This window comes from Colletotrichum aenigma (assembly GCF_013390185.1).
Source record: "Colletotrichum aenigma strain Cg56 chromosome Unknown KSG_Cg56_contig06, whole genome shotgun sequence".
Taxonomy (NCBI): domain Eukaryota; kingdom Fungi; phylum Ascomycota; class Sordariomycetes; order Glomerellales; family Glomerellaceae; genus Colletotrichum; species Colletotrichum aenigma.
The window spans coordinates 1,656,829-1,672,911 of NW_023500912.1; the positions used below are offsets into that span (position 1 = coordinate 1,656,829).

Genomic DNA, 16,083 nt, shown 5'->3' on the forward strand with positions numbered 1-16,083 from the left:
ACCGTACCTGACGACCAGAACTTGAGGCCATATAAAAACGTCCAATACGACGTAGATCTTGTTTCTGGGAACACAATCATAGGCAGCAAGTGACGACTGTTTTGGCAACGCGCTGATTTAATCCCACGTTTATCAGGCCGAGCTTGTTCGTGGTACTGCAAAGGTACACTGAGTGCGTTAGTGACGAACGATGGGGCATGCTGAAGCTCTCTTCGAGTATCTATCCGTATATACATCCACTTGCGACAACGGCGGACAGCTGTGGTGCTCCTTGTGAATGTAAGGGATTGGGCGACGAGGAGTTGCTGATGTTCCTCCTGGGATATCGATAGGGAAGCAGGCTCCGTGAAGCTTGAGATACATTTCAAAACACTATTGTTTGTTTGAAAATTGTGGCACGTAGGAGACACTGCAGGTATTTAAGGTCGCGATAAGACTTGTGTCAGGCAAGCTTCTACCTTCGTGATGGGGGTGACGTCAACAGCTCTCCTGTCGCCAGCGATAGCAGGTTAGAGACCGCACATCATCACAAGCAACATCCTGCTTATAAAACACAGGCTGATCTTAGATCTAAACGCTCACTGCTACCTTTAAATAGAAGGAGCATAATCAAATAATATCACACGGCTGGACTCACCCTTAGCAGACGGCTCTCGCGCACATCGTCACCTTAAAAGTCACATCATGAAAATCAACAAAAAATCAAAAAGTTCGGACCCAGAAGGGTCCTATGAAAATCCATAGGACACTCTTACCAGCCTCAGGTGTAACGATGCTATGGATTTTTCTAACGGCGGCAGAGCAAGAACCCCACTAATGGTTGACCAGAGTGGGATTCGAACTTGCGCACCCGTGGCGTGGGACGTTCGAGAACTCGCATCAATTGATGCGCCTAGTAACCCCACTAGACCATGGGCTGTTGATGGAAGGGGCAGTGATAATTTTGTTCAAGTAGGGTGTGGGCTGGCGGGCTACCTCAGGCAGCAGGTCGTAGAGGTAGAGAAGGAAGGTGCGGGCAGGTGAGAACCTCTTGCCTCCAGCGCTCCTGACCTTTGGTCTCCCCGCGTCATTGGATCAAGCCAGCGCGAGGAGGACTCAAAGGACCTTACCTAGAATAACTCGGAGAAGGGGCTCTCGTGATAACCACGCTCAAGCTTTGTTGAGAACTTCATGTGTAACTCGAAGCCTCCCCTTCCGTTTTCGTTTCGTCTCTTGCTTTATGACCGACGCTCCGCACCAGGTCTCCGTCATACAGCGGCAGTCAAAGATGCCTCCTTTTGACCTTTATCAGCGTCGTGAGTGTCCTTTTCTATACCGAAGATTTGCTTTCTTCGGCTGGCTCATACAGCAACGACCTTGAAGACGGAAGGCGCCTCGGGTGTCGTCGACCGTACCCTGAAATCATACAGAAACATCCAACAGTAGTAAAAAGAGATCTTGTTCGTGAACAATCCATGACAATGGAAAAACATTTTCTTGGCCCCAAGGGCCCGTTCATGTGACAGAAGCAGGCTGAAAGACTGGATGGTCTGGAGCGGGATCTCTTTAGTCAACCCTCCTCCATTATCCAACGCGGACCATGATTGCTGAAACCAAACTCAACCGAGTCAAGAAACATTATTTCGTCGACACCGTCCACTCCGAGCTTGCGGAATGCAAGTATCGTGTAACAAGAAACCAATGAACAACGTGTTCTCGCAAATCAGGCGACGAGATCAGTGACCCGGTCACCAAAAAGAATTCGAAAGAGCCAGAGCCCATTGACCTCCTCAAAGAATCATCGCTCAAATTGGGCAACTTTCCAGATAAGCCAAATTGGTGATCGTCGAGGAGCGAGAAAGCAGGTACGGGAAGCCCAACTCGGGCCGCCGTTGGCCCGGAATGGCGAAATTCAGTCGAGAAGGGACTATCCTCAACTTCGAGACTTCAGACGGAGCTAGATGTGAAATGTTTCAGCCTGTATTCAAGGGCCGAAGGGAGATACGAAGGAGTTTTGTGAAACGTTGAGCTTTATACGACCCTCTTGTGGCACTGGGATGGGATACGACGCGGAAGCAAAGCCACTCTATCGTCTTCAGTCTTCTCCTACAATCGCATCTTCCGTAGGGATATTCGACCACACAGTCGACGTGGGCAGATTCTGCGCGATATGATGTTGTCAAGCAGCAAAGCATTAATTTAACGTCAATCAGAACTGAACAATGCCCGTTGCAGCGTCGATGCTTTCAGCTGATGAATATACAAAGTCAGGCGCCTGGTCAAGGCTTCCTGTCCTCCTGCCATCTGGCCGCCCTTGACAGCTGTGCGCGAAGACGGTTCAAAAGGGGCACCGTGGAGTCGAGCATGGGCTTAGGAAATGGGAGGTTCATGCGCCGGAAAGGGTGGTGACGTTGAATTCGGAGAAACAAGACAAACATTAGATAGCACCGAGGAGGGGCTTCTGCGCTGAACTCGGCGGACCAATCAGCTCCGGCGCCCGGGTCAAGCCCGGACCCCTCGGTGAGCGGGCACTGAGGGCCTCAGTATTCGTAGACTGAGGCAGGCGGCCAGTGAAACTCCACCTTGGGCAGCGGAGGCTTCCCCACCATCTACGCGGAACGAACAGTCCAGTCGAACACCCTTGACCATTTTTTTGCCGGCCCGCGAGGAAAAAGCTCCATCCGCCGACATATCCCCCAGCTATCTCAAAAAGAGAAAGACTTTCACCGCCAGATACGAAGCTTCCTTCATACCCAACCCCTCCGACCGAAATCTCGCTTCCAGTGGCCCCCCCGGTACATCGTGACCAGACGCCGCCCAAAATGTCGGCGGACGACCAGCAGTTCCTGGACGTCGTGAGTAGCAATCCGCTCGAGCTTGTGATCACGCGAGCCATAATCTAGATCCCCGTTACTGACGCCATCGTCGCTCTCCAGCTGTCCTCGCTGCCCAACCACATTCGCAAATACACCGACGACTTCGCCAGCATCGTCAACCCTCACGTCGAGAAGGCCGCCGATGCCCTGAAGGAGACGCTCGCAACGGCAGAATGGGTCCCCGATGCTCTGCGTCCGCAACCCCCCGTCCACAGCAGTCCGATCGAAGTGATAGCCCTCACCCGATTTGAAAAGGTGACGGATTGGGTATCGAAGCACAAGATCTTGACCGGTGCCTTTGTCGCCGTCATTGGTGTGGTCTCATACCAGCAGTACAACAGAAGATACAACCGCAAGGTACGACGTGCGAAGCGTGCGAGAAATGGAGGCAGGCAAGAGGTCGTCGTTATCGCCGGCTCGCCATCGCTGCCCTTGACGAGGTCGTTATCTCTGGACTTCGAGCGCAGAGGCTTTATCGTCTACATCGTGTGCAATGCCGAGGAGGACGAGCACATGGTGCAGAACCTGAAGAGGCCGGACATCTTGCCCCTCACTATCGACACAACCGATGTAAGTTTGCTCGTCTTTGTGATACTCTTCGGGTGCTAACGGCCAGCAGCCTCCCAGAGCCGGTGCGGCTATCGACAGCTTCGCCCAGTACCTGCATTCCCCCCACACTCCCGCGCCCAACACGAAATCAAACTTCCTCCAGCTCAAATCCGTCATCCTCATCCCCTCCCTCAACTACCAGACCTCGCCGATCGCGACCATCCCGCCGTCGAGCTTTGCCGACCTCTTCAACACCCATCTCCTGCACCCCATCCTCACGATCCAGGCCTTCCTACCCCTCCTCACGAGCCGCCTGTGCCCCCCGGGCGAGAAGTGGACCCCGCCCAAGGTCCTGGTCTTCACCCCGTCCATCATCTCCTCCATCAACCCGCCCTTCCACGCCCCCGAGGCCACCGTCTCCTCCGCCCTCTCCGCCTTCACCGAGGTCCTGACCGCCGAGCTGCGACCCCTCGGCATCCCCGTCACCCACGTCCAGCTCGGCACCTTTGACTTCTCCGGCTTCCAGCCCTCCAAGGGCGCCCACCCCTCCCAGCGGGCCCTCATGGACGGCGGCGCCCCGGGCATCGACGCCGAAGCCACCGAGACCCTCATGTGGCCCGACAACGCGCGCCACGCCTACGGCCGCAACTTCGTCGTCCAGAGCACCTCCGCCATCTCGGCCGGCCGCATCCGCGGGCTGAAGGGCAGCAACCTGCGCCACCTGCACAACGCCGTCTTCGACGTGATCGACGGTTCCATCACCAGCAGCACCGTGCGCGTCGGCCTCGGCGCCAACGTCTACGGCTTCGTCGGCCGCTGGGTGCCCCGCGGTCTGGTCTCGTGGATGATGGGCATCCGCCGCGTGGACGAGCTGTCCGCATGGCAGACGAGTTCGTACGATGGCTCGTTGGACGGCAGCGACACCAGCAGCGGCGGCGACAGCCAGGACTTCATCGCCGTGCCCGAGGACGCGCAGAGCAACGTGTGGAAGTCGGAGCGCACGGCTGTCTAGGGGGCATGCTAGCATCAACTTCTCTCTGGTGAGAGGAGGGATTTGTTTATATCGGCACTCCCATGACTTTCGCCGGTTCGCGTCTGAACGCCACTCTCCAAGTATATTTTGCACGCACAAAGGATATGAATAACGAACCCCGCTCGTAAGGAAAACAGTATCACGATTGATGTTTGGGAATTATAGAATAGTCATGATAGCAATGGAGAAGTCTACATGGCCGGAAATATTTCTTTGAATATGTGTATACATCTAAGCCCCCTGCTGCCAGCATCGGCTTCTTCGAGCACCGATTGAGAATCCCTCAAACCGAGCTGAGTGTCTTTCACACCTGCTCGGTGTATCTGACCTGAACAGGCCTCTCGGTGTGAACTTGCAGACCCGCGCGACCGATTGTGGGGTTTATTGCCACTCCGAGCTGCGAGAAGTAAGCGCCCTCGAATCTTAGGGACAAATTCTTCGCGATTCTAGCCACGAAATGGCTTCTTGCAGACCAATCGTGACTGGCACGCTATTTTCAGCCGCGAAATCAATCACTAGCTGGGATCCAACGTGCTTTTCAGGCGAATCTTCGTATGCTCATATGACGTGTCCAGGCAAAACGATGCCATGGAGTGGAGACTGGCGTGAGCTGTCTCGCGTCTGCCATGGCCACGTCTTGCGGACTGCAGAATCTGGATTTCTTCAGAGGCTAAAAGGGGGATCGTGCAGCTGCAAGCCGATGTTGGCTGTTCCGTATCATGCACGATCGTGATTACTTATATAGATGGATTGGTGCAGGACATCATAGCTGAGCAAATGGCATGATGGTATGTTGTCTTTTAGTTGTTTGTGACTGAATGAATTTCAACCCCACGAGGATTATGTTCAGGAATGAGAATGCTTGATCTCATATGACTCATCATCGTTGCCTTGAACTCTAGGTCCGCGTTCCTGTGATCTTGCCGGTATTGGTGCAGTACGAACCAAGACTTATTCGCTGAGAGATGAGCTTCAGGAATCATGATGGGTGCGGCATCAACAAGATTCCAAATATCCTAACATGACCAACGATGCCCCTCAGAGAACCTTCAACAAATTCAGGAGGCTAATTTATTGTTTTCCTGGCTCATGGTCAAAACCGACATGATATACCTTTCTGCGCATGTGGCCCTCGACGAACTCACCTGAAGTTAAGGAATGAATGCGTATATATTCCAAAGTCATACCGTTAAGCCTACTGAGAGGCAATACTGCGGGTTGTCGATAGGTTCTGTGATTTTGTTCTTGTCTTTGCGTCGAACCTTGTCTATGCCTGTGGTTGGACACCTGTTTCCTCTTTGCTGGCGATAACTTGTTGCCAACCGACGATAGCTATGGAGAGGAATACTCCACTGGAATGTGAGAGAAGAGGCGAGAAAGAAGAGGGAAGGAGGGGCTGCTAAGTTTACACGATGATGACAGTCGAGTTTGCCTTATCTGGAGGACATTGCTACATCTATAGGTCCTCGTAAGGAAACAGGTTTGCGCCTAAGCTGGCATATTTACTCAATTTCACAAATTTCCGGACTTAACACCCTTTTTATACAAGGAAAAAAAGCCAAAATTGCCACTCCAGTGACTTGATTGTAGACACAGGTAGACAGGTTTCAGAGTCGCTAGGCGCCTTGGAGAATTCCCCCACAGAGAGCATCTTTGTAATAAACTATATGAGAAGACCCTGAAAGCCTGGAGGCCATTACGATGAGAAAAGGATCGGAGGATTTCGATCTGCTCTTGGGTAGTAACAGAGCTCACTATTCCATGTCTTTTCACTCTACTATACCTCAAACCATACTCTGCCCACACCTTTTCGCAGAGAAAGCACATCGACTTCCAAGTTCTGTTAGCCTTGGAATAGTACGGGGGAATACGCGGAGACAAATGGTGATGGAGATGGATGGTTTGTGTTTGTGATCCCAACCTTCGAGAACGTATCATGGACCAGTCCCAATATCTCACCTCTTGGTCTCACCGAATTAGGTGTTAGTTGGTGAGACCCCAATTTCTGCGGAGCAGTCTTCATTTTGGCTCGTTGCTTCTTCTTCTCAGAATGGGATTTGCATCATTAAATATATGTGCCTGAGGGTGTACCTTAACGACAGGGATCGCGGTGAGGCGTTCTACGAGGGCGGACCATAAAAAGCACGGCATGGGGGACGAACTTTCTTCGAAGCGACAGGCCAAAAATGTGCGGAGTATTTTCCCGTACTGCCAAAGAAACATCAGAGGCTTCATAGTTCTCACAGGCTCTTAAGCTGCTCTCGTTTGCTTTCATGACATGACTTGCATCTTCTCCGAAGGCCTAAGTAGTTCTGACTTTTGCAGAGTATTCAAAACGAATAGCTTCACGACTTTGCCGGGAGAGGGGTACGAATTCCATGCAAATGTCCGCAGCTGACAAGATGCCCTGATGAGGGACAGAACAGCCAATTCTCGGGTTTCTTGATTGCCTTGACTGAGAATCGCGTACCTGTTGACAGCATTCATCTGTGGCTGAGGTCGTTCTGTTCAATGAGGCTGTGCCTTGGCTTTTACGCTCAAATTTATGGTGACTGGAAAGGCACAGGTGGGCCTTCTTAAAAAGTCTTTGATTCTGTTGTCTCCCAGGGATCTGCGGCGGGAATCTCTGGGTCCTCATCTGCATTCGTTTTGGAGAAGTCCTCGAAGCTCAATAGTTCAAAGTAGAAGTTTTGTCGATGTGACTGCTACATCACCAGCTGTGGCCCTTAAGCTGCTGTAAATCCCTGTGTATTGGACACGACTCCGTGAATAGGGGGGAAAGCCAAGAGTCGGCGTCGATGGATATAGCAGGTGACGGGATGGTATAGAAAGCCAGTACGAGAGCATCTTGTATGTCGCGGGAGTTACTGAGAGAAAGATCATATCAACCTTTCACCATATTGGTTGCTATTTTACGAGTTAAAAGCCCTAGATATACAGGTACCTTAATCAGCCATTATCCGACAGCGATGCATGCTTTTGGCCACTGAACATATTGATTGGGACCTTCTTTGCTCCTGCAAACTCGGTGGATATTCTGCTTCGCTCCCTACGCCTGAGCCTGGTGTTCTGAGAGATCATTTAGTTCACGGTCATGTCTCAACGAAAATGCCCACAGCAGAGGTGAGATGCATAACTTTTAGACAACTAGGTCTGAATGCGAAAATATCCCACCAAACACAGTATAAACCCAAGAAAATGAGAACCCACACTGAAGAGTGCAATGTAACGTGGTGGAGACCCCAGAGCTTCCACCATTTCTGGGAATTCCATTTGCCGTATCCCAAGAAGACCTCGCAATGATGATTATTGCGGGGCTCATGTACGCTGCGATTGCTGCTACTTTCTTGGAAGAAAATTCTTCTTTTATGTTTCTAAAATCTAACTTTGAGATCTTTCATGTCAAACTTTTGCTCTTCGAGCGCGTCGTATTTGAATCTATCGTACCGTACAAGCTTGAGCTCCGCGCCCATGTTGTGTGCACCGGTTTTCGCCCGCTTTATACTTTGGAACCATTCATGAACGCACGATCGTAGCATGGGACATATTTCAATTGTAAAGTCAACTGGCTGGTGTATAGACGATGGACTGGTCCAAAGCAATCGATCCCATGCTGCTTTTCTGAGCCAACTATCCCGGTGGATCTCTCGGTATAAAGTCATGTACCAACTGAGCTAGCCCTGGTAATCGTCTACCGACAAACCATTCCAGTCGTTGGATGATCTGATTGAAGCTTGCTGAGTCTGTTCTCTCCAGCGATGGGGCAAGGTCAAGCTGATGGTAGTTGTGCGGCAGAAGTGAGATATGTGAGATCAAGCCAACTCGTGAAAAATGCAGTATTACGTCCAAAACCATTGAATACAACCAACAAAATGACGGATAGACACGAGGGGTATTGCCGCACAACTTGAGATGCGTTGACCGCCCCCACGGAGGATTCCTGCTGAAACATTCCAGAGTACATGAAGTACACGGAGCAATTATCAGTGCACGCCTTCCCGATGTACGATTGTTTGTTTCCTATGTTTCCAAGAGTCGGAGTCGCCCATTTGAGTATATGACATCAGGCTTGCTTCAGCTCAAAACTCGACTGCCTGGTATCTAAAACCTGGGATGACGGGAAACTCTTGACTCTGAGCCAACCCAAGGATAATCATGATGATCGATTTAAAATCCACGTCTAGATGCTTGATTTGGAGCATGTGACGCATTGGAAGACGACGGACTCTCAACCTAAGGGAAGGCCTTGCCTTGTAACTTGGCTGTATACACAACGGTACATTCCCACAGGGAAAGAGACAGGAACACAATTTCGGGAATGATGAACATGCTCCCGATGGCTTTGTCGAGCTGACGTGCCTTGCCAACGTCTAGCGGTACAAGATCCATTCACTGACCATAAACTCGATATACCTACCGCCTCTGGTCATTCTCATCTATTGAAAGTCGAGGTATACCTCGGAGAATGTGGTGAATGGATGGGCGCAAGACTTCGTTCAGAGGACGGAAGCTGAAATTTGAGAGCGAAGATTTTCGGAAGGAAAATTGCCATTTCAAGCCAAAGCCGATCTAATCTTAACGGCCTTACAATTGTGCCTTCTGGAAGCTTATATGTCTTGAAGACCACGTATTTTTTGTAAGGAGATACAGCCTCGCATGTTACATACATGGGCGTAGTATGCTCTCTTTCTCGCTTTCGGTCTACATCAGAAGACTAATACACCCAACTTCACAAGTGAATCGGCAATCAGGTTCTGGAAGGAATCGATAAGTACGTCCTTCGCCACCTTCCGCCCAAGAAAGCCTGGGGATTCCCTGATTTCCCCTCTTTTACAAATTCTTGAAGCTGTCACTCAGCCGGGGCTGCCAGCATCCTCCAATGGGGAAGACGGCAACAAAGTCTAACTGGCGTCTATTCGGAGCCTGGACCTAAAGTCAAAATCTGGGAAGGATCTCGAAGGTGTCATTCGGGATACTAACTAGGCGGAAGCACGACTCCGTTATCTGGTTGCCAGCGCTATTTCCGGATGTTCTGCTAATCTCGGTCGAGGCCATGCCGTTTTTGGAAGGGGAATACCGATGCAAACTTTCGACGGGGCATTTGTGTTGTTCCTTTTGTCTCAATCTCATCTTCGTTGTCGCAGGCTCAAAGTTCCATGGTGAGGGGACTCACGAAGTCAAAATCCCTACGACGAGTCATGCCGCTTCCAGAACTATACATACATTCGCACAATCGGTCCGCCTCTACCTTAATGGCCTTGGACAAACGCGATTCAACTCTGAGATAGGCAAGTTTCCTGAAGTAGCATGCCCCGGCCACCAGCATAACCAAACACCATCTCGTGCGTTGCCGCCAGAGGCATGCCGCTGCCGTTCCGCCAGTTCTTCGTGAAAGGAAGCATTCTCCCTTTCCAGGCGCCGACATGGCAACCGAAATCGAAGCCGGGCATGACATACCTGCTGCTGGCCTGCGTGTTGGTCACAGCTGCTGTGAGGAGAACACCACACGATGCTTATCTGTCGCAATGCTCTGACCTTAAAGTAGATGCAAGGTTACGACGGGGCGATGATGGGCGGCATGAACATCCTGCCGCAGTATACCGACTACTTCAAGCTAACCACGGCCACTCGCTCGTTGAACATCGCCACGAATTATATCGGAGGGTGCTTATCTGTAAGTCGACCTCAGCCTGCAAAGACAACAAGATGAGAACATATCTCTCTCGGCTCTGGTGTATGGAGGCTTAGATTCTTAAGACTACGAAGGCTAACTGGGCGGAGTGTCTTTGCTGGGGATGGGTGACAGATACTTACAGCCGACGGTTCGGCCTATTTTGGTCCGCCATGATTACAGTCTTCGCAGCCATATTGCAAGCCAGCTCACAGCACATCGCCATGTTCTGCACCGCCCGAGTCATCATCGGCTTCGGGACCACCGCCTCCGTAATATCCGGCTCCGCATACCTCGCCGAGACACTCCCATGGGACCAGCGCGCGTGGGGCCTCGCCCTCTTCGACGACTGCTTCTACATCGGCGCCTTGACCGCCGCGGGCGTGACGTACGGATCGTTCAAGATCAGCAGCAGCTGGGCGTGGAGGCTGCCGAGTCTGGTGCAAGGGGCGTGGGGGCTGCTCTGCATATCCTTGCTGCCGTGGCTGCCGGAGAGTCCGCGCTGGCTGGTCGATCAGGGACGCGCTTACGATGCGATAATGGTTCTCGCGCAGGTGAATGCTGGAGGAGACACGGCGGATGAGCTGGTCCGGCTGCAGTTCCGACAGATTTGCGAGACGATTGGGTACGAGCGGGATCCGATGACCTGCAAGGAGGCGGTCCGTAATCGCGGGGCGAGGAAGAGACTCATTATTACAGCTTCGTGCGCGGTGATATCCATGCTGACGGGAAACATCGTCTTCATGTACAATGTCGGCAAGATGTTGAGCCACGCAGGCGTCAGTGACGAAGGGACCCAGCTGCTTGTGGTAGGTGGCTCGCTCATGAACCGAAAATCTTGTGCCTGAAGATTCTGACGAACATAGAATGTTGGGCTGAACGGCGCATCCCTGGTTGTGTCAATTTGCGGAAGCTACTACACAGACAAGAAGGGAGCAAAGTCGGCCGCACTCATCAGCACGGCGGGAGTGACCGTTGCCCTGATCTTGCTAGGCGTCCTGACCAAGTTTTACGGTGACACCACATATACCCCCGGAATCTGGGCGACGGTTTTCGCGGTATTTCTGTTCTCGATATCGTATGCCTTCGGATGGATCCCCATTCTCTTTCTGATGCCGGCTCAAATGCTATATTTCCGTATCAGGGCCAAGGGCATGAGCATGTTCAGCTTCATTATCTGTGCTGTTGGCATTGCCGGTAACTTCGCCTACCCTATTGCCATCGACGCCGTGGGTTACTGGGTGTATATCATGAACGGTGGATGGAACGTGCTCTTCTTCGCCTTCATCTGGTGGTACTGGGTAGAGGTCCTGGGAAAGACCCTTGAAGAGATTGATGCGCTGTTTGACGGAAGAAAGCACACTGATACGCCAAACGTGGAGGCTGTTGTGGCTGGTCGAGAAGATGAGAGATGGAAGACGAGTCTGAGTGAGTGGATGAAAGAGAGGCTTCCCTCAGGGTCGCCGGTCTCATGTAGATAATCCTTAGTAAAGACGACAGCTCTACCATACTTCCTCTGGTCTAGCCTTTCTCAGCGCTCAGGGTTAATATAACATAACAGCGTTGCTACAAATCTCTTCTTGCGACATGTTCTGTGAGACAACCGGTACTTCCGCCAAAGCATAAGACTGAAAAGGAGCCGTGTTCATTCCACTCACATCCTTCTGTACACTTTTGGACGGAGACGTTTTCGATGATATACACAATCCAGGGGCACCGAACTCGTGGACCAAGACGGACACCGAATACCCTAACGACAGAAGTAACCAGCAACAAGAACAAGAGGCGACGAAAACAAACCCCGCCATGTTTGTTGACATCTGACAGATCGAGTCTCGGTGAAGAACGACGGAACCAGTTTCTTATGAGAAAAACACGCAGCAAACATTGTCGCAAAATTGTTTGAGCTGAGAAGTTCAAGAAGTCTGACAACCGGCCTACTTATAACCTCAACTGCTTCTCCGACGAAGGGCGCCAAAACGGCCGTGCGGTTTCTTGCGTTGAGCAGTACGCAGACTATATTTCGGACCTGTCAGTTAAGTTGGCAAAGAAGCCAAGAAGAAACAAAATTCATCGAGTTGCAGGGTTACCACAAGCTAGAGCAATACTTTAAACATCCCAGGCTTGTTTTGAACGGTTGAAAACCGAAGGCACCGGCCTTTCTGAGTAAACGATCGGCCGTTTCGATTTGCCTGCGTCCGTCTTCTCCGACGGGGAAGTATTCCTACTCAACATGGTGGAGTATGACGCTATGTTCCAGCAAAGGCCTTGGTACAAGAAACAAACAGACCCTCATTCGACAACGCGCAGAAAGTCCTTGGCCGGGACATCTTGGTTTCTTGAGGAGCGTAAGAGTGCAAGGTTTGCAAAAGGGATACGATTGTTAAGAACTCGACATCAAACAGCAAGTCTCTGTTCAAATACCATTGACTAACACCAAAATCGCGAGTGTGAACAGCGTCGCTCGCGTAGCAAACTACAACCATTTCAGATCGTCCTTAAGACTCCCGTTTAGATACTCATGCCAGAACCCTTCCTAGCCATCAACCCAAAAGTATATAAGCCCCCCCCAAGCATCGACACCAACAAACAAGACAGCAAAGACCCAATGTTCTGATTGCCTTGGCTCCAATGCAACTGGTCTTAACCAACGCTTGTTCATGGCACAACCCGCTGCAACTCACCACAGCACTTCATCCGAGATCCTCAGTCTTAGCCACAGCCATCAGTGCCTGTCCCCGGTCACTTTCTACGGATAATTCACCGGACAACGATGGAGATGAGACGAATCCCATCGCAGACAACCCAACAGACCCAGGAAAGCCAGCAGCATCAGCAGCAGCAGGACTCGCCAGCAGACGAAACCATGGCCGTCTATTCATCCTGCTCGAAAAGCTCCGCGATTTCAATCTGTCGGCCATAGTCCAGAAATAATGAACCATTTGTTTTATATGCCAGTCCAAATAGAGCCTGAAAACATCCTCACGAATGCACCACGAGCAGGCGCCGCGAATACCCATCTATTCGTTCTATATTCAAAACCCAACACCTTGAACACATCATCACCGCTGCGCGTCATCGGCACTTCCATCCCTCTTCCCAAACCTTGCCCCGAACCCGCCAATGTCTCTCCTAAAGAACTTGCCAAAGTTCTTCAAGTTCTCATTCATCGTCGCCGGCCCGCCCGCGCCCTGACCCAGATCCCTCGTCGCGCTCAGCAACTTCTCGCCCAGGGACGTCGCGTCGAACTTGGTCTGCAGCCCGGGTATGACGCTGCTGCCCGCAGCGCTCGTCAGCCCCAGCGCGCTCGCGCCCGCCCCTGCGCCGCCGATGACGCCCAGCCCCGAGCTGCCGAGTCCCGTCGTCGCCATGAGTGGCGTGAGCAGCGGGCTCTGCGCGACGAGCTTGTCGCTGAGGTTGCCCTCGCGGTGTATAGCGAAGAGCTCGACGAGGTGGCCCTGTTCTCCCTTGCGCACGCCCTTGAGCTCGAGGATCTTTTTGAAGTTGGTGTCGGAGCGGTCGCCGATGTGGATGAGGTAGGCCTGCACCAGACCTTCCGGGGGCGACGGGCGGACCTGGAGGGTCTTGAGGAGCGGATCGATGCGGTTCATGGTCTGGTTGACGCGTTTGACGTAGCCTGCTGGCGCGGTGTGCGGTCCGGTGTCCTTATTGTGGAACGACAAGAGGTTTTCGAACGCTTTGGTAAAGACGTACTTGTCGAGGAGCATCTAGTATGTGTTAGTGACGAGTACTGGTGTTGAAGGCAGCAATCTCACCTGTTCAGCGCCAACCTCGGAAACAGGCCGGCATTGGACAATGTTGCTAATGTAAGCGGTAACGAGGTGGTCGACCAGATTGTCGCAGAACGCTCTCGCATATTGCCCCTTTTCCACGATGGCCAGAATCTCTTCAGTCTTTCCGTTCACTGATGACAGCAGCTCACCAACATACGAGCTCTGATCGCCCACACTTTCCATGGTGCTCCAGTTGGTGTTTCTCATCTCGCGCCATGCGCCTTCGCAGGCGATCTCGACGTTGCGGACAAGCGTCAAGACGGCGGCACTAGCGACACCAAGGAAAGCATCAGCCTGAGACGAGAAGTCTACCTTGTCGGCTAAGCTGTTGTCGATGCGCTTTTTGATGCTCTCCTCCAATTGTGTCGTGTTTGTGGACCAAAAGTCGGCGGTGTTTAGAACAAGAATGACGTCTTGGATTGGTGGCCCCTGAGGACCCGCCCTTTGCAGAATATGTAAGAGAACTTGCTGCGCATACTCGTCCAGGTATTTCGCCAGAGTCTTGGCCAAGTCAAGCAATCTGTCACTCGTTGATAGCTTGGCGCATTGCGACAAGGTTAGCCTGTAGAAGTGGAAGAGCTCAATCGCAGACGCCATAACAGCTTGTCTGGAGAACTCTTCGTCTTCGGGAATAAGGGGTACAGTGCGACATTTCGGTATCATTACTGCGAGCTGCTTGTCTTGAGATTCCACCCACAAGCTCAAGTAGGGCTCGAAGGCAGCCGAGATGGAGCCGTGGAAGTTCGACGCCCTGTCATCCGCCGAGCTCAGCGTATCGATACTGGCTCTTGGATCGCCAGCAAAGCGCTTCTCCAGCCCCTGTTCAAAGTCTAGTGTCTCTTGGAGGCAGCTGAGCAGCAGGTTGACGTCAATTTTCTGGCCATCTGTCCTCCGCATGCTCCTCTCGAGGATTCCCTTGAAGTCGTCTCTCGTTCCGTCGCAGAAGGCCATGGCGAGCATCTCGTTTGCGCGCCAGTGGGGCGGGAATATCACAGCGTGCTCCTCTTCGTGCGTCTTCAGCATGCGCTTGAACCACGCATATCGCCGACCGATGTTGTCGAGGTTTCCGGCTTCGTCGTTGCCCCTGAACACTTGGCGGTACTCGCGCAGCTCCGTGTTGACGTACCAGTTCATCAACCGCGACCGCGCCATATCACCCAAGGCATCCATCACCAAACAAGCCTCGACCAGGGTGCCCCTCCGCTGAGCGACCTCCCCCTTGGCGAATGCGATCTCAAAGTCCTCGCAGACCTGTTCCAACAGCTCCCGCTGCAGTTCCGAGACGCCTCTGCTGAGGGTGGCAATCTGCTCGATACTCCTGTAGCTGTTGAAGTGCTTCATAAGCTGCAGCACAGCCTGCAGGAGACTCGCGCATTCCCTGTATTGTCTCGTCTTGGCCAGGCCGCGGAGTTGCTCGTATGCGGTCGTCAGCATCTGAAGCCGTTTCAGAGCCGTCATGCTCAGGGTGAGGTTCCGCTTCGTGCCGTCGAGTCGCTTAATGTCGGCCGTCATGGAGGTGATGTTCTGCTCGGTCTGGATGGCGCGCGACCGCACCGTCTCGATCTTGCGGAAGAGCTGGGCTAGTTCGGCCTGGGCGGACTGCATGCGCTCGAGGCTGGAGTCGGGCCCGTAGGCCTGGGCGACCTCGAGCTCGGAGATTTCGACGGCGAGATCATTCTTGTGGACCTGCAGCGTATCCGAGACGCGGCCGATGGTGGTGACTGTCGAGGGGTGCGCGAAGAGGTGGTTCAGGTGGTCGATGGGGTCGTAGTCGGCTGCCTTGAGGGTGAGATTGCAGTCTGGCAGGGGCAGTCAATTGGGGAGTTTACCAGCATCGAGTGATGTTTTGTCGGCGATTGAAGTCCCGTTCATGGTGGCGGAGACAATGAGCAGAGCTGGCGGGGTTGCACGGCGTTCTTGGGCTCAGAGGATTGCGGATCGTTGCAGCTGACGGAATCCCTGAAGCCAGGTTGGAAGGAGCTCCGTGTCTCGATGTCGTCACGTGTCAAGACGGGATGCAGGGATTCTGCGACAGGACCCGCCTGGCCAATCGGCAGCTATGCCGGACGCCCTACGAGCTTCTCGAAGCCGGCTCCGGTGCTTCTTTTTTCGGATCGTCCCACCTCGGAAGTCTGGGGAAGATTGGATTCATCGAAACAACCTTAGGACGACGTCTTGCAA

At 52.6% G+C, this 16,083-nt stretch overlaps 3 protein-coding genes across 3 annotated transcripts; 2 read left to right on the plus strand and 1 right to left on the minus strand.

Annotated features, from left to right (window-relative positions):
- Positions 1 to 2,801: 2,801 nt before the first annotated feature.
- CGCA056_v009488 (UPF0744 protein) lies at positions 2,802 to 4,416 on the plus strand (the record flags this gene model as incomplete). The annotated part of the gene is made up of 3 exons (XM_037324735.1): positions 2,802 to 2,834; positions 2,883 to 3,425; positions 3,475 to 4,416. The coding sequence occupies 3 exons, from the start codon at positions 2,802 to 2,804 to the stop codon at positions 4,414 to 4,416; spliced, it is 1,518 nt and encodes a 505-aa protein (XP_037177095.1).
- A 5,382-nt stretch (positions 4,417 to 9,798) lies between these two features.
- Positions 9,799 to 11,932, plus strand: CGCA056_v009489 (Lactose permease; the record flags this gene model as incomplete). The annotated part of the gene is made up of 5 exons (XM_037324736.1): positions 9,799 to 9,927; positions 9,983 to 10,111; positions 10,195 to 10,917; positions 10,975 to 11,536; positions 11,820 to 11,932. 5 exons carry the CDS (start codon positions 9,799 to 9,801, stop codon positions 11,930 to 11,932), a joined length of 1,656 nt encoding a protein of 551 aa, XP_037177096.1.
- Positions 11,933 to 13,170: 1,238 nt separating this feature from the next.
- Positions 13,171 to 15,774, minus strand: vps53 (Vacuolar protein sorting-associated protein 53; the record flags this gene model as incomplete). The annotated part of the gene is made up of 3 exons (XM_037324737.1): positions 13,171 to 13,836; positions 13,885 to 15,677; positions 15,732 to 15,774. 3 exons carry the CDS (start codon positions 15,772 to 15,774, stop codon positions 13,171 to 13,173), a joined length of 2,502 nt encoding a protein of 833 aa, XP_037177142.1.
- Between the last annotated feature and the right edge of the window lie 309 nt (positions 15,775 to 16,083).